Raw genomic sequence first — 21,236 nt, forward strand, 5'->3', positions numbered from 1 at the left:
GGGTCTCCAGCACCCAGAGTGTGTTCACAACTACAGTCAACTCCGGCTCAGAAACCTGTGTCAGCAAATACTTCAGTGTGAGAATAGCAGGCTACGCAGAAGGTTTCTCAGTTCTCCTTGAAGAAAGTAGACCCACTGGGATAACCTTAGGGTCTAAATGCCATCACCAGAGGCCCCCAGGTCTCCCCTTTCTCTCTCCCCCCTCTCTCTGTCTCTCTCTCTTTGTCTGTCTGTCTCTCTCTGTATGTGAGTGTACCTTAGACAGGGTCTCATTAGGGGTCTGGAACTCACAGAGAACAGAGTTCTGCCTTCCTCTACCTCACAGTGCTAGGATTAAGGTGTGCACCACTATATCCTGCTGAACTCTATATTTGAACCCTGGTCCTTAGCTGTTCTCAGCAATGACTCTGGGTGATCTTCCAGTGGCTGCTGGATGGTAAGGCCTCTAAGGTGAGGATGACGTCACAGCCCCACACTGAAGGTGAGGGTGACGTCACAGCCCCACACTGAAGGTGAGGTGACGTCACAGCCCCACACTGAAGGTGAGGTGACGTCACAGCCCCACACTGAAGGTGAGGATGACGTCACAGCCCCACACTGAAGGTGAGGATGATGTCACAGCCCACACTGAAGGTGAGGTGATGTCACAGCCCCACACTGAAGGTGAGGATGATGTCACAGCCCACACTGAAGGTGAGGTGATGTCACAGCCCCACACTGAAGGTGAGGTGACGTCACAGCTCCACAATGAAGGTGACATGATGTCCTCATAGTTCCACACTGCCCTCTCGGGCCCAGCATTCTTAGGATCTGCACCATCCTTGGTCATTGCTAGGGAAGTGAGGACGAGCAAGGCCTCTCCCTGGTGCCACAGGTAGATGCTGATCAGGGACCTCTCTCAGTCTATCAGAAGTCCCTTCCAAGTACTAGGTGTCATTTCACAATGATACACAAGGAACCTCCTTCCCTTCAGCTCAGACAGACAGACAGACAGACAGGTATACATCAGCCTTGTGAGCAGAAAAACAGAGAACCTCCCACCACCAACAGAAAAAGCCCAAGACGTCTCAGCAAGTGCAGACATATTTTATTCGTTCATTTAGTCTCTGACAATTGTTTCCACATGTTGTGTCATCCTTTGGACCATAGACCCACATGCTAAAATCATTCTTCAAAAAGATATACCTATATAAGTATTGGTACAATGTGTGCCACACATCCTCAGGATGACAGAAACCTTTGCAAAGAAAATTACAATTAAAGCTCAGTGAGAAATGATCAGATTTCCCACTATGACAAAGACTAAGAACAGACGGATACCAGTCTCCCATCAGCCACACTGGAGTTGAATCCCTGAGCAGAAGGGAGGGAGAAGACATGGGGTGGGGTGACCTATGACCTCCAGGAACGAGAAGGGCCTGCCGGGCATGAAGCCTCATCTGGGGGACCAGGAGGGAGCCAGGAGGGAGGCAGGGCTGCACTCGGCGGTGGGGGAGGCTCTGTAAGGAGCACATGGGAGGCCATGGGTGAAGACAAAACCAAGTTTCCTATTTTCACAATAGCAGCTAAGTGACAATGGACAAAGACTGGATTTTATCTTCTGGCCAAAGTGGCTCCTGGGCCCGGTGTTCCTGACAGGCTGCCCCATACGTGGAACATTTCCATTCCCACATAGCCTTTGGCAGAAGGTGACAGGGGAGTCCTATGTCACACTGGTGTCCTGAGTCTGTAAGGGTGAGGGCTGGAGTGGGATTCTGTGTGACAGGCAGCCCTCATCACTCTGACCCCAGAGAGAGACAGTCATCTCAGGGCAGCTCTTGAGAGGGACAGCTTAGGGGCCGGGAACCTTCACAGGGGTTTCCTATGGAGAGAGTGGCCAAAGTTGAGCTGGCCACTGAGGGAAGAGTGGCTGCTGGCCCTAGGCCTCCAGCTGGGCCACAGCCTCCTTCAGGTCCTGCACGATGAGGTCTACTTCAGCCCTGGTGGTACTACGGCCAACACTGAGCCGGAGTGCATTCCGGGCCACGTCCACGGGGACACCACAGCTCAGCAGCACTGGGGATGGCCTGCAAGGGAGGGACAGTACCAGCGGCAGCTGAGAGCTTGCCTTCTTTTGTGCTCCCTCCTCAGACAGCCCCTCAAGCTTAGGGTGTGCTGTGTCCCCTCAGGGCCTATCTACATGGTCTGCTGACACTTACCTCTTGGAGCCCTCCAAGCCTACTCAAAGGTAAGTTCCCCTAAAATTCTGCCATTTGTGCTCCAGATGGGGAAGCACACTGCTTCCTGACCCTAGTACCTTCCTCCCATGCACCCACCATCCATGCTGAGCTCTGCACTGAGCCCTGGCTCCTGGGGCTTCCCTGTACTGGGGTCGTGGAGAATGTTCCCTGAACGATGCGCTCTAGCCCCTCTGCCCTTCCTGTCTGTACTGCCCACTTGCCCTTGCTCTCCAGCTGGCCTCAGTCTCCCTGTTCCTCATGGAGCCTCCGCCACCAGGTGCTGGAATCCAGGCGTTGTCTGCCCTCCATAGATCCTCTCTCCTGTGATGTGCTGACTCCCTGAGAGCCTGGCCCTTGTCCCCCTCTGCTGGCTGGCACAGGGACCCTCTGTGTCTCCCTTCACACGCTCATGTCCCATCCCACCTGCTCTGGATCTGGTACGGATTTCTGGCTGCTGTCCCAGAGCCAAGCCCATCCGCCCAGCTCCGCCGCGCCCACCCCATACTGCTTGATGCCAGGAGCAGAGCGGCAGCTCAGCAGCTAGGCCCTGAGTTGTCACCACCTCCGCTTGAGAGCTGTGTGCAGCTAAGAGTACTCACCGGTCTTCATGGTCTGAGTGGCATGAAGCTCCCACGCTGGCCAGCAGGGTTTGGCACTGTGCGAGCACCATGTACCCTGTGAAGACAGCATGTGTCCCTAGATGCAGGACTTGGGTCATCTCCCATGTCTCCCAGCCTTCTGGGTCTGGTTTCCTGCCACCACCCAGGAAATTGGCTTCCTTTTCCCTCCAGTGACAGAAATGCCAGCCCTCTTCTGCCTCCTGAGACTGGCTTTGAAAAGGGCCTAACCATCCTCCTCACTGGGACTCTGACACAGGCTTGGTACCAGGTAGCGCTGAGGTCAGCTCCCTGCTGCTGTGTTCACACGGCACATGGCCCTCTCCTCACAAGCCTGGGACTAAACCCTCAAAGCCCGGGGCTGCTAGTGTAGCCAAACCAAGAACCTCTGTCACACTGTAATGAACACAGGTCCTCACTGGGCACTGGTGCCCTGGAAAAGGGGAGATGGTTTCCTCCACAAGGGTCTGTGAGGAGGGCAAGCAAGTCCACTTCCAGCCAGCAAGCTATGCCTCAGCTGCCATCATGTCCCATCAGCACAGCAGGCTTCTCTGTGACACAGGAAAATGAGGGGTGATACCCTCTTTGAGAAAGTCAAAAGCCAAGGGCTGGAGAGATGGCTCAGCAGTTAAGAGCACTGGCTGTTTGCTCTTCCAAAGGGTCTGGGTTCAATTCCCAGCACCCACATGGTGTCTCACAACCATGTATAATGGGATCTGATACCCTCTTGTAGCCTGTAGGCATCATGTAGACAGGACCCTCAAATACGTTTAAACAAACAAACAAGTAAGTCTTTGCTGGACAGTTGTGGTGGCCTGTGCCTTTAATCCCAGCACTCGAGAGGCAAAGATCAGCCTGTTCTACAGAATGAGTTCCAGGACAGTCAGGACTGTAGATAAGCTGACTCAAAAAACAAAACACAGGTCTGGGGCCCTGGCCTGAGGCTCTCAGGGAACTGACACCTCACCTGAGCTCCTGAACTTTCCCTTCAACCAGCTGTCACAGCGGCCTCTGAATTCTCTTCCCTCACAACCCTGAGCAGAAAGGGCTGGTCTAGCCTAGACTGATTTTCCTTCTTTCTTAAGACAGGTTGGCCTGCGCAGTCTGCTCTCAGCCCTGAGCTGAGCAGTCACCCAGGAAAATGCCCCGCTAACGTCAGCTGCTCTGTGCTGGGAGTGCTCAAGGGCAGGGCAGCTCCTGGCTCAGACACACAGGGGCCAGGTTCAGACTGGTAGTCACCTTGAAGCTTGGAACCCTGGATGGAAAAGTTGCAGGTGTTGGGAAGCCTCTCCACTCCTGGAAACCGGCTGTTCAGATGTATTCTCTTGCCAAATTCAGCCTAAAAACCAAACCAAACCAAACCAAACCACACACATACACACACACACACACACACACACACACACACACACACACACACACACCCCGTGAAATGGCCAGTGAGTACTTCACACAATCACCCTCTCCCAGCCACTATTTATATCTAGCCTTTTTTGGAAACAGGATCTCATGTGTTTATCCTGTTGTAACAGCTATGGGGACAGACTGTGGACCCCAAAGCTAGGACAAGTAAACACACTAAACACATTGACCCTTCACACACAGCCATGTAACTGTGAGAAAGATACACACTCCTGCTCGCTTGGTCCAAAGGCCCTCTTTAGAGGATTTCTGATGCCAGCTAACTTCCAGTACCCTGTTCTGTCCCCTCCCCCAGGACCTGCTGTGCTTTCCAGGTCCCCAAACTGAGTTTCCCTCACAGGGAGATAGTGTCTGGTCCCAGCTCTGCCACCTGCACTCACCCACGCTAGGGAGGTCCCTCTCACCTGCAGCCTCTCCTCCAGGTAATCTCGGACGTCCCTCATGTGGGCCTCATAAGCCTCACAGTTTTCCGTCACCAGCTCAGCAGCCTGGGAACACAGAAGTGTGAGCATCAAGTGACCAGACACTTGAAAAGACCCTTTCCCGGTCACTGCTGTGCCTCTGTAGGTGTGCCGACTAGCGGCAAGCGCTACCAAGCTGCCCCACGTGCTCAGCGAGATCACCAGGGACTCCCTACAGGCTCCAGGTAGCATAGACAACATAGCAAATGAGCCCTGAGCGAACCTCAGGTCCTAAGGGGTGTCATTCCATGGAAGGACAAGACTAGGAGACTAGGACAGCAGGATCACTCCTAACCAGCGAACACAACAGGTCCCCAGGTTCCTAAGGAGATAGTCACCAAAGACTAGGAAGGGTGTTTCCACCTTTAGGGAGAAGACAGTGTGTGTGTGTGTCTCTCTCTCTCTTTTTTCAAGGTAGGGTTTCTCTGTGGCTTTGGAGGCTGTCCTGGAGCTAGCTCTTGTAGACCAGGCTGGTCTCGAACTTACAGAGAGATCCGCCTGCTTCTGCCTCCCTAGTGCTGGGATTAAAGGTGTGTGCCACCACTGCCCAACTCGACAGTGTGTCTCTTGGATGGCTGCCTACCTTGGTGAAGGTGACGCCTGCAGGCCCTGGACAGGCAGGATAAGAATATAAGTGCCTGGTGTAAATGTAATTAGATCTCATAAGGGCACAGAAGACCCGCTGTGACATGTTAGGGTCATGCTAACTGCTATACAACGAGCCCACAGAAGCCATGGCAGATGCCCAACAAAAGAAAAGGTCTACTTGTTCAGTGCTGTGAGCCATGAAGATGCGCAAGAGACGCCTCGGCATTCTGGCGGAGGAAGTGACAGTCACAGTTGCCGCCTCAGATGCACGCGGCAGTCAGAGGACAAAGGGCTTCAGGGATCAAACTGGGTCATCAGGCTGGCTGCCTTTACCACAGGGACACTCCACTGGCCTAGCTTTTCCCCTTTTAACTGCTAAGCAGCAGCAACTCACCCTACCACAAAAAACAAAGGTCCTTCCTAAGCCTCCTGCCTCGACTTCCCAAGTACCGAGACTACGTAAGCACACCACGTGTGGCTCTAGTTCTCCAGCCACACCAGGGAATTCTGGACTTCAATTAATCAGGGCACTTGTGGGGTCAGTGGGGTCATGCTTCCTGCCCAAGGTCACCAGCCTTACCTTCCCCAAGCCAGCAATCATGGGTGTGTTCTCGGTCCTGCAGGAGACAAGGCATGGTAATAATGTAAGTGGATGTCCTAGGAGGGGACATGAGCCATTTTCTAAAGCGCCTCACATTGTCCTTCCTAAACATATGACATGTGCCTCTAGGTACTCAGGAGCAGCCTTGGACCCCATTGCACGTGCACATGCACACATGTGTGCTCACACACACACACACACACACGCACACACACACTCACACACACCACAGAACCTGTACAGCCGTGGTCCACTGTAGGCACCATGTGCTTGCTAGCCACAGTGACAATTCCACTTGGACACTTTTCCAACACAGAGAGCATGCCCCACCTCCTCCAATGTCTAATGTGGGGTGGGACTATCCCTTATCCTAGAGAGCTTAGGGACCAATGGGAGAAAGGGGTGTGTAGGCACACACAGACACAGAGGCAGCAGGGAGCAATGCCTAAGCTCTCAGTAGCTGATCTGCCAAACTGAGAGTCTAACCCTCAATGTGCAGGGAAAACCAATGCTAACTTAATACTTTTGTTGAGGTTTTGGCTGAATAAAATTTTCTTACCTTTTCGTAAGTATGTGTTACAGCTGTGATCTGCCAGCCTTTTATCACCAGAGGACACTCAGTTGCACCCTCACCAGTATTCCTCGTCACTTTTTATCCTAGCTCTGACAGGTAAGGGACACAGGGGCATCTCAAATAGTCTTAATTTGCATTTCCCTAAACCTAGCACCTGAATACTTCCTTGCATACTTAGAAGCTGACTAACCTCGTGGGGAGATTGCCCATTATTTTTTTTGGCCCATTTTCTGACTAGGGAGCTCCTTTTATTCTTGTGATGGTTAAATTGTCAACTTATTTAGAGGAGGTTGGCCTGTGGGCATGTCTGTGGGAGGGATTGTCTTTATTATGCTAATAGCTTGGGAAAACTCTGTCCACCATGGGTGACACCATTCCCTGGATTTGGGTCCTGGACTGTAAGAGTGGAGGTGGTAGAGCATGCCTGTAATCCCAGCACTCAGAAGGCAGAGGCAGGTGTGAGTTCGAGGTCAGCCTGCTCTACAAGCAAGTTCCAGAACAGCCAGAACCGACATTATAAAATGAACCAGAAGCATGGTTTTATAATGAAATAGCTCCGTCAAACGCTGGCTTGCCACCACTGCCCTCATGTGCTTCTATGGTACGTGGGTGTGTCTACAGTGTCACTGATCCATGGTGCTAGGCATTTGACAAGAGCTGAGGGAGGCTTGTATACGTCTGTCTTTACCACATCAGATCTTTTCATTCATTTCCTGTGGTTCTGGCCTCAGCACACAATTCCTAAACATTCTAGTGGATTTACACCTGAATGTTTTTCATAGTAAATGGCCTGTAATATCCACCTGTTCCCTAGCACACACACGTAACATTCTGGAAACTTGGTCTTATGCTGTGATCTTATTTGGTCTAGAAGTGCTGTACACAGGCAGCCTCATGCCCTGATCTTCGTGGCTTCCAGCGTTTTCTCTTCCTGCCTGCCTCAGGAGCCAGAAGAGAGCACTGGACCTCTTGGAGTTGGAGTCACAGGTGGTTGTGATCCAGCCAATGTGGGTGCTGGGATCAGAACTTGGGTCTTCTTCAAGAACAGCAAGTGCCCTTCACAGATGAGCATCTCTACAGCCCATGACATTTCCTTTATGTGTGGTATTTAAACCATTTATATTTGATGTCATAATCGAAATGGCAGCTGTGATGGATAGTGTCAACTGTCACCTTGATTGGGTCTAGAGTCTCCTTGGAGATATGACTTTGGACATACCTGGAGAGATTATCTTGATTACATTAATTGAGGTGTGAAGATATGCCCACTGTGGGCAACACCATTCCCTTGGCTGGGATCCTGGACTGTAAAAGTGGAGAGAAGGGTTTGAGCAGCAGCACGAAGTCATCGCTCTCTGCTTCCTGGTTGAGGGTGCGCTACAAGTTCCTGCTGCCTGGACTTCCCACTGTGATAGACTGCATGTACCCCTGAACTGTGAGCCAGCAGAAACCATCCCTCCCTCCGTCCATCCGTCCCTTTCTCCCTCCCGTTGCTTTTGCCAGAGTGTTTTATCATGGCAACAGTTAAATAAACTAAGGCAGCAGGGCTTGAACCTGCTTTCTACCAATTTTTTTTGTGGTGCCACCAAAACCACAGCCTTGTGTCCTCTAGTTAGGAGTTCCACCATTGAGCTACGCTTCTAGCCCCTCCTGCTTTTTAAGTCTGCTTTTGTGGGGTACTGCATACTTTTTAAATTTTAATTTGGGGGTATACCTATTCATCTCTTTGAAAAGTTTTTTTCAGAGGCTCTGGGTATTAACTATATGCGTTATATTAATATATTATATTGTGCTGGCTTGTCTTGTGTTAACTTGACACACACACACTAGAGTTATCTGAAAGAAAGGGACCCAACTGAGAAAATGCCTACATAAGATTCAGCTGTAGGGCATTTTCTTAATTAGTCATTAATGGGAGAGGGCCCAGCCCGTTGTGAATGGTGTCACCCCTGGGCTGGCGGTCCTGGGCTGTGTAAGAAAGCAGGTTGAGAAAGTCATGAGGAATGTGAAGGCCTGTTCATCAGGTGTGGGGTCCCAGCTTGAAGGTTTTCTCTCAGCACTGTGCAAACCCCTTCTCTGGTCTCCATAGCTTCCAATGCGAAATCCCTGTCACTCAAAATGTTTTCCTCCTGCCCATCGGGTGTTGTCTTTCACTGTTCGCTTTCAAGACTTTCTTCCATTGTTCCACTTTGAAATGTCTTTGGGTTTATCTTGGGCTGTGCAAGCATTGCCTATTGTTTCTTCTTCTTGCTGGCTGGCTGGCCGGCTGCAGGCTTTCGATGGAGGCAGCTCTCGCCTTCCCTGGCCACTGTTTCCAGATGGCTGGTTCTGGGTGTGGAACACTTACTTGCCAAGGAGCCGCCATTACGTTGTTTCTGTCCACCGCCCCCATCTCTTCTTAGACATTCTAACAGAGGTGGTGCTGGCATTGGGGTTAAAACCCCACATATGCAATGGAGACCTGGGGTTCTCACAAAGGAAAACAGGGCACCTTTTGTCCCTGCTGAGCCCCTACTGAAGAGAACAGCAGCGCGTGCACACAGCACACGGGAAACCCAGCACCTTGAAGTATTTGTGAGAGAGGGGGATGCCTATCACGTGCTCTGAGTCACCTGAGACACTGCAGGACTGACACCCACTGTAGCAATCAGCAGCAATTCTGACTTGGGGTCATGTGGACTGTGTTTCTGAGAGACAGAAACGGCCAAGAAACCGGACAGTGTGGCCAGCCGGGCAGAAGCTTGTAGGCTTTCAACCTTACCCTGGCCTGAAATTCCGCTCTTGTCCACCTCCAAACAGCATGGGGTACAGGGGGGTAAGTTTACCGACCCCTCGTACATACAGAGCACCAATCCTGGGGCCGTAGAACTGGAAGGAAAAGCCAGTCATTTACTCACTGGGAACTGCCTGGTGACCTGTTCCCTTTGTGTCTGAGTGCTAGAGGCTCCGAAGTGTCCACGGAGTGTGGCCCTGCCGTTTCCTTGTGGCCTGGGCTGTCTATATGCTACCACTTCGGTGTATGAGAGTCACAAGAACCCCCAGGTGCAGGGCAGAGCCCCAGCCTGAGGAAGGGCAGGTGCTGGACTCATGGTCCAGCCCTGTGTCGAGAGAGCCCTACCCAAAATACAACTGGCTTGTGAAGGAAAGGGGCCAGCACAGACAGGGGAGAGGGCTTTTCCGCCACGTGCTACGAGGCAGAGTTCAGTGTCACAGTGTCAGGCCAGCTCGTGTGCTCCTTTAGGGATCAGCTAAGAACTATGCTGCTAAACAGCACAGAATGTCTTGGTCCTAGCAGCTGCTGGAAAGCCAAGGTCTTTGCTATGACCTTGTCCCTGAACTGTACCTTCAAGAGTCACTGAGACCAAACCTTCCTGCTGGGAAGTCCTAGTTTAACCAGACTAAAGGAGGCCACAGTTTCCACCTCTTCTGCAACTAGCACTCTGTGTGTTCCAAACCCACTGCTCTCCATCCTCCACAGAGCCCGCTATGTCCTCCCTTGGCTCCACGTGATTGGGCTGTCTTGCCATCCGTGTCATGACTTGCCAGATGTCATCCTAGTTGTTCCTGGTCCCGCCCCACACATGCACTGAAAGCTCACAAGGACAAAGCCCTTCCTGAGTTGTAGTCACAGCATCTCAGTGCCTGGTCCTTGACAGCACCCGGCGCTCCCTAGACGAATCAGTGATGGACAGCAGTGCTGGGGGTCGCACTCTGCTGTGGCTGCTAAGGAGCAGGGAAGGCGGCCCCTGCACATGTACCTTGTGCCCCACGATGGTCAGGAAGTCCACACCCAGGTCCTCTACATCCACTCGCCTCTTTCCCAGTGCCTGAGCCGCATCCGTGTGCACGAGGATTTGAGGCAGGCCCGAGGCAGCCCGGCTCTGGTTCAAGGCCTTAATGCGCCGACTGATCTCAGGGACAGGCTGAAGTGGGAAGAGAGGAAAGCAGCTGAACGAATGTGTGCTTCTGATTGGATGGGGACAGAGTGAATGACAGGAGCTGCGGAGGGCAAAACAAAGCCACAGAGCTCAAGGATGGAGACACGGGAATGCCCCTGTCAAGCGCCTTCTTCCCTAGGGCCTCCTTGAAAAGAAACGGCTGACTCACCATGATGACACCAGTCTCGTTATTGGCCAGCATGATGGTCACAAGGCATGTGGTGGGGCGGACAGCTGCCAGGACTTCCTCAACCTCTGCCTGCCCAGTCACCTTTGACACTGGGACAAAAGTGACCTCTGAGATAAAACACATATACCAGGGTTAACCATGCAAATAGCTCCATAATTATATATTTTTTTAAAGAAAGAATGTGTCATCAAAGTTCAGAAAACATTAGAAGAGAAATTTAAGGGACTGTCCATTGAGAAACCAGGCCTCAGGCTATTCTTGCAACTGCAGGGTTTGGGTGGTGAGTAGCTGCAGGAGGCTGGAGGCGCCATGGCAACAGACAAAACCTTTGGTGACACATTAGCAGACACACCCAGGGAGAGATAGCAAAGAGTGGCTTTTCCAGGGACAAACGACAAAGGGCCCACAGAGAACTGGAATAGACTCTGTCCATATTGTGCCCACAGTCAGTGGAGTCTAACTGCTGGCTGTCCCACCAGCAGACAGACCCTCTTCAGAGACACCCAGACAGAGACAGTCATCCTGAGCCCCTGCTCTAGCCTCTGCCTCTTGGGATGGATTTATGCATGGCCACGACTGTGTGCAAGATATGAGACCAACGAAGCCCCCCCCCCCAAAAAAAAAACAGAGAAAACACATGCCTTTATTCCCATCACTTTATTCCCAGGAAGCAGGTAGGTAGATCTCTGTGCATTCAAAGCTAGCTAGGTCTACAGAGCTAATTCCAGGACAGCTAGGGCTATACAGAAAAACCATGTCTAAAAAAATCAAAAAAGAAAAAGAAAGAAAAAAGAAAATGCAAATCCTCTTCAAAATGTTCTGTTCTTTCACATGGCACATTCACTAAATTTCCTTTGGCTGAATTTGTAGGAAAATTCACTCATGTTTTGGAAAATTGTTTAAAAGATAACTAACATTGGGAAAACTAATTCTTGTACACTGTGTTAAAAAGACAGTCAGACAGCAGACCAGTGCTCATGGACCAGATATAGTCAGGCATCATACTAAACCCAACAAAGGAATCCATCTGAAGGCGACTCTCTGAGGCCGGAGCTGCCTCCCTTCTATTCCCATCTGGGGCAGCTGATGGGTGCTCTCACAGGGCAGTCTTGGCTTTAGAGCCTGGAGAAAGTCACCATATCATGCTGCGGTGTCCTTGGCCCCTGGAACTCCGTGAACCAAAGTTGGGAATACCCAAGTCAGTTTCTATCACACTAGAGGGACACACAGGTGGGTCCTGTAAGATGTCTGGGTGGGCGTTATGACTGTCACTAATTATGATCACCACCCATCTCTGAGCAACAGGTCAGATTCAAGGACACAAAGATTGGAAGCAAGGAGTTAACTAAAACTGTATCAAACCATTCTATTACAGTGCTATTTAATAAGCAAATTGTATTGCTGCATATAGAATATAGTTTTCAAAATAGAAAACAAAAAGTCAATCTCATACAAAGAAATGAATTCTTCCTCCTAGGTCACTGTGCACCACAGATTTAATTGTGAGAGCCAAAGCTGAAAACATCCTAGGTGATGACACAGGACTAAATCTTCATGATTGGCATAGAATGAAGTTTTCTTAGATATGACATGAGAGGCAAAAAAAAAAGACATCATCAAAACTTGGTGTCGAGCCGGGCGGTGGTGGTGCACAGCAATCCCAGCACTCGGGAGACAGAGGCAGGTGGATCTCAGTGAGCTTGAGGCCAGCTTGGTCTACAGAGTGAGTTCCAGACAGGCTCCAAAGCCACAGAGAAACCCTGTCTCAAAAAAACAAACAAACAAAAAGACCCTTTGTGTCAACTATATGTATAATTCTTGTAAGTCAACAAAAAGCACTCCAATAAAAATTAGGGCAAGGGAATAAAGGCGCCCTGCTCATCAGTGGCAGAGCACTGGCCTAGCCCTTGAGGCCCTTGGATCAATCTCCAGCAACTACTAAACACCAAACTTAGAACCAAAAGAAGGCAAGAATATGAGTAGATATTCCTACAATGGAGATCTGTACAGACAGCCAAGACAATATGTGAAGATGCTAGACCAGGAAAAACCACAGTCATGATGATGACCACGGCAGAAGAGACAGACAAGAAGCTGGGACAGGGACAGGGACAGGGACAGCTGATGGTGGTGCCAGATGGTGACACTGACCTGGAAAGCAAAGGTTGATCACGTCTATCCAAGAATCTGTCAATTCCGTTCTGTATGGCCCAGCAATTCTGCTCCTAGGTGTAAGGCCAAGAATAGGAACTGCCCATACAAACACTCACAGAGCGGCTCACGGAAGCATCAGCTTCTGATGGGCTAATCAAGTGTGGTACACACCCCGATCAGAATACTACTTATCCACAGGGCGAGGGAGGCCTCTCTGTCCTCCTCAGTGAGTTCCAGGCCAGTCCCCATGTCACTGACCTGCCATGTGTTCCTCCATCAGATGCTCCAGGGGCAGTCGGATAGAGTCATGTTCCACCGTGCAAGTAATAAAATGGGGCCTGGCCCCCTCCTCAGGGCCGTACTGGTCAATCGCGTGCCCCTTCAGGGTCTGCTGTTCGTGGAAATATCTCACCATAGAGTGGATTACTAAATTATTTGACTGTGGAGACACAAGAGAGAGCCATCACCAAAGCTCCCAGAGGAGATGACAACAGAGAGAGCCGTCAGCAAAGCTACCATGGAGACAATGAACCTCTCACTTACTTCCCTTTTATGCCTTCAGAAGGAGACTTCAGAAGGAAAAGGCCAGAGCATCACCCTCCTGACAGGCCTGCACCTGTGGAGAGCCTCCAAACTCTAAATACTCTAAAACTTACTTCAAGTGTGCCTGTTTGTTAGTAAGCATGAACATTTATATCACACAAACCTATGAGGAAGGAGAATTCCATCCCTGGTTGGAGGAATACAAATTGGAGGACATACATGCACAAACATAAATAAGATGAAAGAAAAACATTTAAAAATCAAAAGTCAAATTAAAATTACAATACACCACTGCCTCCTGAGCTCGTGTCATTCCACATCGGGGCCCTGCTGACGAGCAGGGCAAGGGTGAACTGGCAGTGACCCGCAGGGACCCAGGGCCTGGCAGCACACGCAGCTTCCCTTCGTCTGTCTTTGGTCAGCCACCATCGGCCAAACTCGGGGTACATTAGTCCTAGTGACTAACATTTAGGGGGTGTAGCTCTGAAGATGGTTGGGTTCCCCAGATTTGGACTAATTAAGAACACTACTGCTGTGAATGCTTTGCAAGTCCCTATGTTGGTACAGTGCCTCAGTTTCTCAGGGGGCTCACCTCCAGGTGCAATGACGGATTTACAGGGCATGCAGTTTAACCTTAGTGGGCTGAGTTCTCGTAGTAATTTCCAACTTCCACACGTGATGTCAGCACACTCTGGGAATATTTGGCACAGTGGCCCCCTTGGTGTGTGCTGGCTGCTGGTGGCTGAGGCCTTGGCGCAATGGCCCCTTGGCGTGTGCTGGCTGCTAGTCGCAGGAGTGCAATGCTGTTCATACCTCTGCACTGGTCACTTGAGACCCTGGATGGCTTCCAGGGCAAAGCCCTGGGCTTCTCTTGTGCTCTGTGTGTTCAAATCGCTGCCTCGTTTGCTGACTGTATTATCTACCTGTGAGTAAGCAGTGCGGGTCCCCAATTGTCCTGGGCGCCTGTCACTCGTAAGCGCTGTGTGATAAACACCTTTTCCCAATGTCCTTTCACTTTCCTCTGTGTTCTTTCATGATTCAAAGTTTATTTGTTATTTTTGTTGGGACAGAACTCGGCTCCCCAAGCAAACATTCTGCTTTAAGGTAAATGCTATCCACATTTGCGTTAAGAAACCCTTCACTATCAGATACTGCAGGGTGCCGAGGCACAGCTGGAAATGGTCTACTGTCACTCCTCAAGCCTGTCTCTGCAGGCTGGGAATCAGAAGTTGTCACCTGGTCCCTGTGACTGAGCAGTCCAGCAGAGTTCCCCAAGATCACACTTTCTTTAGTCCTGCACTCTGCCCACTCAGTCACATGACAATCTCATACCCTACTATTATGGCAACGACAGCTGTTCAAGCCTATCCTGAGCAGGCAGGGTGTGTGGCCACCTAGTTCCATGACAAGTGCAGTTTCTGACACTGTTTCTGACCACCTGCCTGATCTTGCCCAAACTGTCTGCCTAGTAACCGGAGCTCTTACAGACTTGGTTTGGAGACTATCCAGTCTTCCAGAAGTCTTGACTCTTAGTTTCCATGTGAGTTACTTTCAGACAGTCCACTGACCGGTGTCAGAGTTTTTGCAGAGGCTGTACTGAGTCTACAGCTCACTTTGAAAAGAAGCCATGTGTGTCCTCCAGTCTGCAAGCGTGACACACCGTCCCTCACTCAGAAGGCCTTAAAGGCCCCAGGTAACATCTCTAACCTCCCTGGGAGGCCTGACCAGCTCTTTGCTACTCCATCTATTTCTTAAGAGGTGAACTTTTCTTTTAAGTCCCAGAAAAAGCCCATTACTGGCATCACAAAACCCAATTCACTTTTAATCTAAGACCTGCTATGGCTGAAACAAACTGTGATCCACAGCCAACAACTGTCCCTGTCCCTTGCAGTGTCTTCTTTTTAGGTTTCTTTCGAGTTCGTTCTATCAACTTAAAATGAGTTCCTTTGGGACAGGTGAAACCACAAACTCAGTGAGACAAACAACTTGGTAGGAAATCACAGGAGAGTCCCAGAACAATGAGAAAGAGAAAGCCTGAGCATTACTGATTCTAAAATGATGACGAGAGCAAACCCTTCCCATACTTCACTGCACCTTTAGGCTAAGAAGGCAGAGGCTGCAGCTTTACCTCAGTGCCCCCGGAAGTGAAGACGATGTCCTGAGGCTTCCCACCTATCATCTTGGCCAGGCTCGCCCGAGCTGCATTTATAATGTCCTTGGCCTTCCTACCTTGAGAGACAAAAAAAAATCCCAAGTTCATTACTATCAATTACATGTTTAACAGGGCAATCACACACAGGGGAGCTGAGAAGTGGGGTGATTCTAGAAGGAAACCATCCATCCGGGCGAGTACATATCCTACCACCTGGCAGGGCCTCAGCAAAGAGGTCACCTTGAGACTTAGCAAGTCAGTGGGCTCCAGGAGAGAGCCAGGGACAGCCTGGGTGGGAGTAAGGGACCTATGAGTTCTCCCAGCATAGCTATGCTTTCTTACTGGATGTTAGAGGTGGGGCTGTGGCTCTCTGGCCACCTTCCCATTCAAGACGGGACAAGGGGAGGAAATGCAAAGCAACAGAAGTAAGCAAAACTGAACTCAAGACTTCACACCCCAAGCCAGCCAGTGCCTTCTCTCATACTGCCGGTCAGCCTTGGGGGACCAGGAGGAAGGCTGAGGACATCTGCCTTCGGTACGGTGTCCCAGGTGCCACCCAGTTTCATTGGACAGTGTGACAGGAAAGGTATCTATGGGACTCTCAGCCAACACACCAGTGGTTCTGGGATCTGATGCTGGATCCATGCCAGCTTCCCCAGGCTGTACAGTCATTTGGCCAAAACCACTCCCCACTTCCCCAGGCCATCTCCAGCTGTTGTTGGCTGTTACAAGCAAGGCTATGGTACATCTGCAGCACTCAAACTCTTCCCACAGAGCCTCAGTGAAAGCTGCTCTAGATTTTTAACACCTAATACTGTGAAACATTGAACATCTGTGATGAGTCGGAGGTAGTGCAGCCTGGTCTACAGTGAGTTCCAGGACAGCCAGGGCTACCCAGAGGAAACTCTGTCTTGAAATCAAACAAACCAACAAAAATCTGTGATGAGCCGGGCGTTGGTGGCACACGCCTTTAATACCAGCACTCAGGAGGCAGAGGCAGGCGGATCTCTGTGAGTTCGAGGCCAGCTTGGTCTACAGAGCCAATTCCAGGACAGCCTCCAAAACATTACAGGAAACCCTGTCTAGAAAAACAAAACAAACAAAAAAAATCTGTGATGAATGGTCTTCACTTTTCTTTCCCTTTTTAGCATTTCTACTCGAATGAGAACAGAAAGCAGTTGGGATGTCACTAAGGCCAAGAAAAGTCTCCCAACTGCTTGCCCAGCTCCCTCTCCCCTTCTCATTTTGGCCTTCTCCAGTGTATCCTATCAGAAGTCTGACTACATCACAGGAGACACTAGTCTAGAAATGAGCCAACAGGTAAGTTAATGAGTGGCTAGTCTCGGACTTGGGAGTCTGTGTCACCAAGTTCCTGGTAAGCTATTAGTAAGTACAGGTATGGAAACCACCAAACCCCCTTAGGAGGAACAGAGTGCTTGTAAGACCTGGAGCTGGTCCACCTGTGTGACAGAGTCAGCATGGGCCATCTTAAGTCCCCTACATGGTATTCAGTTCGGAATAAACCACCATTAGTATGTTTCATCTTAGTTACTCTAATACACAGCACAGGCAGGGCTGGGTGCAGGGTCCTGGCCATCCCACTGATAAACATTAACTAGGAAGGCAAGGCATTAGCCTCCACGTCTATAAAAAATTGTGGAATGCTGTCTTCTAACTACTGACTTGAAGCAAATTATTATTCAAATTTAAAACTTCAAATTTAAAACTCTGTATTACAATGACAAACTAGAATACAACCCAAGCAAAAAATTCAAACTTCCCTTTTTGTCTTTATTTTTTTCAAAATATTTTACTTCATTTTGCACGTGTGTGCACGTGTTTGCATATGTATGGGTGTACATTCATGTGGAAGCCAGAGTTAAGTATCTTCCTTGATGTTTTCTGTTTTACTTGGGGGGCTCCTGCTGAGCTTGAGGTAGGGTCTGGAGCCTGCAGACTCAGCTAATGTAGCTAATCAGCTTGCCCTGTTCCTGCCTCCTGAGTGCTGGGATTACAGGCATGCTGCTACGCCTGCCTGGTTTTCCTACGCCCTGCAATTTTCCTTTCTGACAAAGGTCAAGATATGTACCCTTGATGGCCGAAAAGCATATTCCCAAAACGCACAGGGATAGATAGACTGCTAGTTGTGTAAAAGGTGTTTGATAGGCACAGGCTTACAAACAGATCTCGGTGAGACCTTAATGTGGGGAAGGGTGGCAGAGGAACACATGAAAGCCTGAAAGGTTATAGCCCTCAGGGTGACAGCAGGGCTCATGATACACTCAGGGACTTTTCAGGAAAAAAAAATGGCTGCTCAAGATATGTGTCTCCTCTTGGGAAGAACCGACTCCAGCAACTTGTCCTCTGACCTCAAGTGTGCAATGTAGAATGTACATATGAATGAACGAAGGAATGAGTGAATGAATGTAAAAAACTGTCCTGTGTGTGGTGGCTCCTGGCCTAGATATCATACTGGGGCAGAAGACATTAACAATCAGATAGGGGCCAGGTAATGGTGGTGCACGCCTTTAATCCAGTCACTCAGGAGATAGAAGCAGGCAGATCTCTGAGTTCAAGGCCAGCCAGGTCTACAGAGCCAGTTCCAGGACAGTCGGGGCTACACAGAGAAATCCTGTCTCAAAAACCAGAAGGAAAAAAAAAAAAAAAAAAAAAAAGAAGAAGGAATAAGATCGGAGAGGCTGGAGAAATGGCTCAGCTGTTAACATTGGCTGCTCTTCCAGAAGACCCTGGTTCAATTCCCAGCAGCAACCACATGGCAGTTTACATCTGTCTTTAACTCCAGTTCCAGGGCTTTTGATGCCCTTACACAGACATACATGGGGACAAACACCAATGAACATAAAATAAAATAAATTATAAAGAAAAAACAAAGAATCAGATCAGAGCACACATTTAATCTTAGCACTTGAGAGGTAGAGGCAGGTGGGTAATGGTGAGTTTAAGGTTAGCCTAGTCTATAGAAAAACCCTGTTTGTGGGGGTGGGGAGAAAAAACAATAAATAAATAAACAACCAAATAAATAAGAATTCGATTAGATATATTATTGTAACACGGTGCTGGTTTACATAGAAGACACTATGTCGATGTTAGTGACACGTTTGAAGATTATAATGTAATTAAGTTTTTTATTTGTTTGTTTGGTTTTTTGAGACAGGGTTTTCCTGTGGAACAGCCTTGGTTGCCTTGGAACTCACTCTGTAGACCAGGTTAGCCTTGAACTCACAGAGACCTGCCTGCCCCTGCCTCCTGAATGCTTGGATTAAAGATTAAAGGTGTGTGCCATCATACCGGGCTTTTGCTAATTCTTGGGAATTCTGTTAAGCAATGTAGGCATTGTATTAACTAGATTTTGCATAACACATGGGGAAATATGCTCTTTAAAGTGAGAGCTCTGAATCGCTTTACTGTCATGGATTCTTCTAGAATTACCTGCCACATAGGAGCTGCTGGGGTTGCCCCAGGCTTCCTGCATGGCTTCTGTCACAGCCTGGATGACTGCGGGCTCCAGAGGTGTGGTGGCATTGTAGTCCATATAGACCTTCCTGGAAGAAAAAGAACAGCCCGTGAAGGAAGGGGAGGCAGAGTGTGGGCAGCATCACTCTAGGGGGATGGAAGACACCATGGTTTCCAGTAACCTAGTTCCTGGCCCTCACTAGATGGGCATAAATCCCCCAGCACAAGGCTAACTGCTGGAGGGCAGCCGATCAGCAGCTCCCCTCCAGGAAGGAACTGCACTGGCTGGGGGCCACACATTCCCTGGGAATTTCCTGAGGACTTCCAACGACTCCTGTCCTTACTCCTGGAATGGCCTCTGAGAGCAGCAGGTGCCCATGTCCTCTGGCTGTCCCCTTGCTGGCTTTCACCAGGCAGTCTCTCCCTGGAGCAGGGCTGCCCTTTGTCCACCCCACTCTCCACCCCTATCTAACTGGTTAAAGTCTTTCCTTCAGTAGATCTGCTCCACTGTTCTACTGGAAGCTCAGGCCCCAGCTTGGCCCTCGGTGCTCCCCCACTTCCCTTGTAGCCCCAGCCATCATCTGAGTCGTGAGCCACATGCTTGGTGTCATCTCTAGGGACTAAGAGAAGGGTGGCTCCAGGAACAAGGGCCTTCGTCATCTGAGCCCTGGCGAGACTGCCACACAGCAGAGGCTTCATTCACAGGATGATGCAGAGTGCAAAGTCCCAGAGACCCTAAGAAGAGTCACCTGCTGTGCTCTTACCAGGGTCACCAAGCTTCAGAAATCTCTATGGTAAGCTATCAGGCCTGAAAGTATTATTCCACATGATTTAAACATCAAAACTGTGCTCAAGCCAATGTGTTCGTGAACCCAAACACATTAACTACCTGTGCCCACTAAACCAACGGGAAATCAGAACAGGTAGTTTGATCCTCTGTCTCTGCTTTAAGTCCTACAGAGTTGCCAAACCCTGCAAGGCTTAGAGCCTTGGAAAGTGTGACTGATCACCCAGGGACTGGAATAAGTGGGCTTTCCATTGCTTCAGGGACTTTGCCTGTGCCCCAAGCCTGTTCCTTCCTATAGATAAAGACCCCAAAAGTACTGTACACCCATTGGTCTGCCAAGTGACTGGCTTTTCCATCTGTAGCTTGGCTGAATTATTTGATGCCTCACATTTTGTCCAGTGAGGCTGCTTCCTAGAGAAAGGAAAGCGAAACTGCTTAATGAATGTCTAGGGAAGGCTGACGCCACGCTTAGGCCTTTATGAGACAGGTTCTCACTGTCTAAACCAGGTTGACCTCCAAATCACAATCTGCCTGTCTCAGTTCCCAGCGCTGGTATTATAGGCATGTTCTACCACATCCAGGGAGGCTCAAATTTTGAAGGAGAGACAGATATCTTACATCCTTGGCATAGGCACATTAGTCGAGAACAAATAAACCAGAGAGCAAGCCTGTAGTCCCAGCGGGAGGAGACAGGAAATAGCAAGAGGTAGGGAAAGGAAAAGAAAGAGGAAGAAAAGGAGATGGGGAGGGGGAGGAGGAAAGAGGAGGCTTATGGTATGACACATTCCTGGGTGGGAGATTGAACCAGAGCCTGCACAGCACCCCTGCTACTTGCGCTCAAGGGGCGGAGGTCTCCACAGCACTGCACAGTCCAGAAGCCTCCAGGGCTCACCCCTCAAGGTTCACTTTTCACTTCGGGGCGGCCATCCCCAAAGTCCTCCCCTGTCCCTCACCCATGCTGCCCTACTCTCTAAGCAGCAGCGATTCTTTTTAGATGCAGATAATTAAGATTCGGCTGCCCGCTCCAGTCCCAAGACCCCATGTTGTGGGAAGGAGGCTGAAACCCACTCTGGCACAGCTGTTGTCCGCGGGCCCCCTTCTCTCCTAGCGTCGGCGGTGACCGACGCGTCCTCTCTCGGATCGCGCGGGCCCGACTTATCTGCGTGTCCCTCGACCCTCCGACCTCGCCAGTCCCTCACTGAGGTCCCCCAGGTGTCCCCTGACTCCACGGGCTCCCAGGAGGGGACGCACCTGTCGGGTGGGCTCTCTGCGCGGCCCCGCGCGCTTCTCCGGACCGCGTCCATCTCTTGATCATCAGCGCGTTGGGTCACCCAAAGCCTGAGTGCTCGGGGGCGGAGCCTCGAGTCCCCGGGTATCCGCATTGGCTGCGCGCCATGCCCCGGCCAATCCGCGAGCCTCACGGGGCCTCCGCCCCTGACTGATTGGCTGTGTGGGGTCAGGTGGCAGTGAGGCGGAGCTGGGGACAGTTATGTGGACACCCGGCAGCCTGTGTGTC

The 21,236-nt window shown here is 50.3% G+C and overlaps 1 protein-coding gene across 1 annotated transcript; it reads right to left on the reverse strand.

Annotated features, from left to right (window-relative positions):
• Nucleotides 1-1,070: 1,070 nt before the first annotated feature.
• On the reverse strand, nucleotides 1,071-21,117 carry Scly (selenocysteine lyase). Its single transcript, XM_005082258.4, has 12 exons — nucleotides 20,972-21,117; nucleotides 18,910-19,022; nucleotides 15,436-15,536; nucleotides 13,023-13,203; nucleotides 10,590-10,717; nucleotides 10,241-10,405; nucleotides 9,244-9,350; nucleotides 5,888-5,924; nucleotides 4,663-4,746; nucleotides 4,076-4,175; nucleotides 2,819-2,894; nucleotides 1,071-2,066 (listed from the first exon to the last, which is right to left on the reverse strand). Exons 1-12 carry the CDS (start codon nucleotides 21,100-21,102, stop codon nucleotides 1,919-1,921), a joined length of 1,371 nt encoding a protein of 456 aa, XP_005082315.2. The 5' UTR covers nucleotides 21,103-21,117; the 3' UTR covers nucleotides 1,071-1,918.
• Nucleotides 21,118-21,236: the final 119 nt, after the last annotated feature.

The sequence above is a fragment of the Mesocricetus auratus genome, unplaced genomic scaffold (assembly GCF_017639785.1).
Source record: "Mesocricetus auratus isolate SY011 unplaced genomic scaffold, BCM_Maur_2.0 Super-Scaffold_100010, whole genome shotgun sequence".
NCBI lineage: Eukaryota > Metazoa > Chordata > Mammalia > Rodentia > Cricetidae > Mesocricetus > Mesocricetus auratus.

What these genes read in the sequence shown, in the direction of transcription:
- Scly (XM_005082258.4), bottom strand. Translation starts at nt 21,102, where the DNA reads ATGCGGATACCCGGGGACTCGAGGCTCCGCCCCCGAGCACTCAGGCTT. An exon ending in TCACTTCCGGGGGCACTGAG is followed by an intron (nt 13,204 to 15,435) that starts GTAAAGCTGCAG and finishes GTGTCTCCACAG; the next exon opens with TCAAATAATTTAGTAATCCA. An exon ending in GAGCGGAATTTCAGGCCAGG is followed by an intron (nt 5,925 to 9,243) that starts GTAAGGTTGAAA and finishes TGTCTCCTGCAG; the next exon opens with GACCGAGAACACACCCATGA.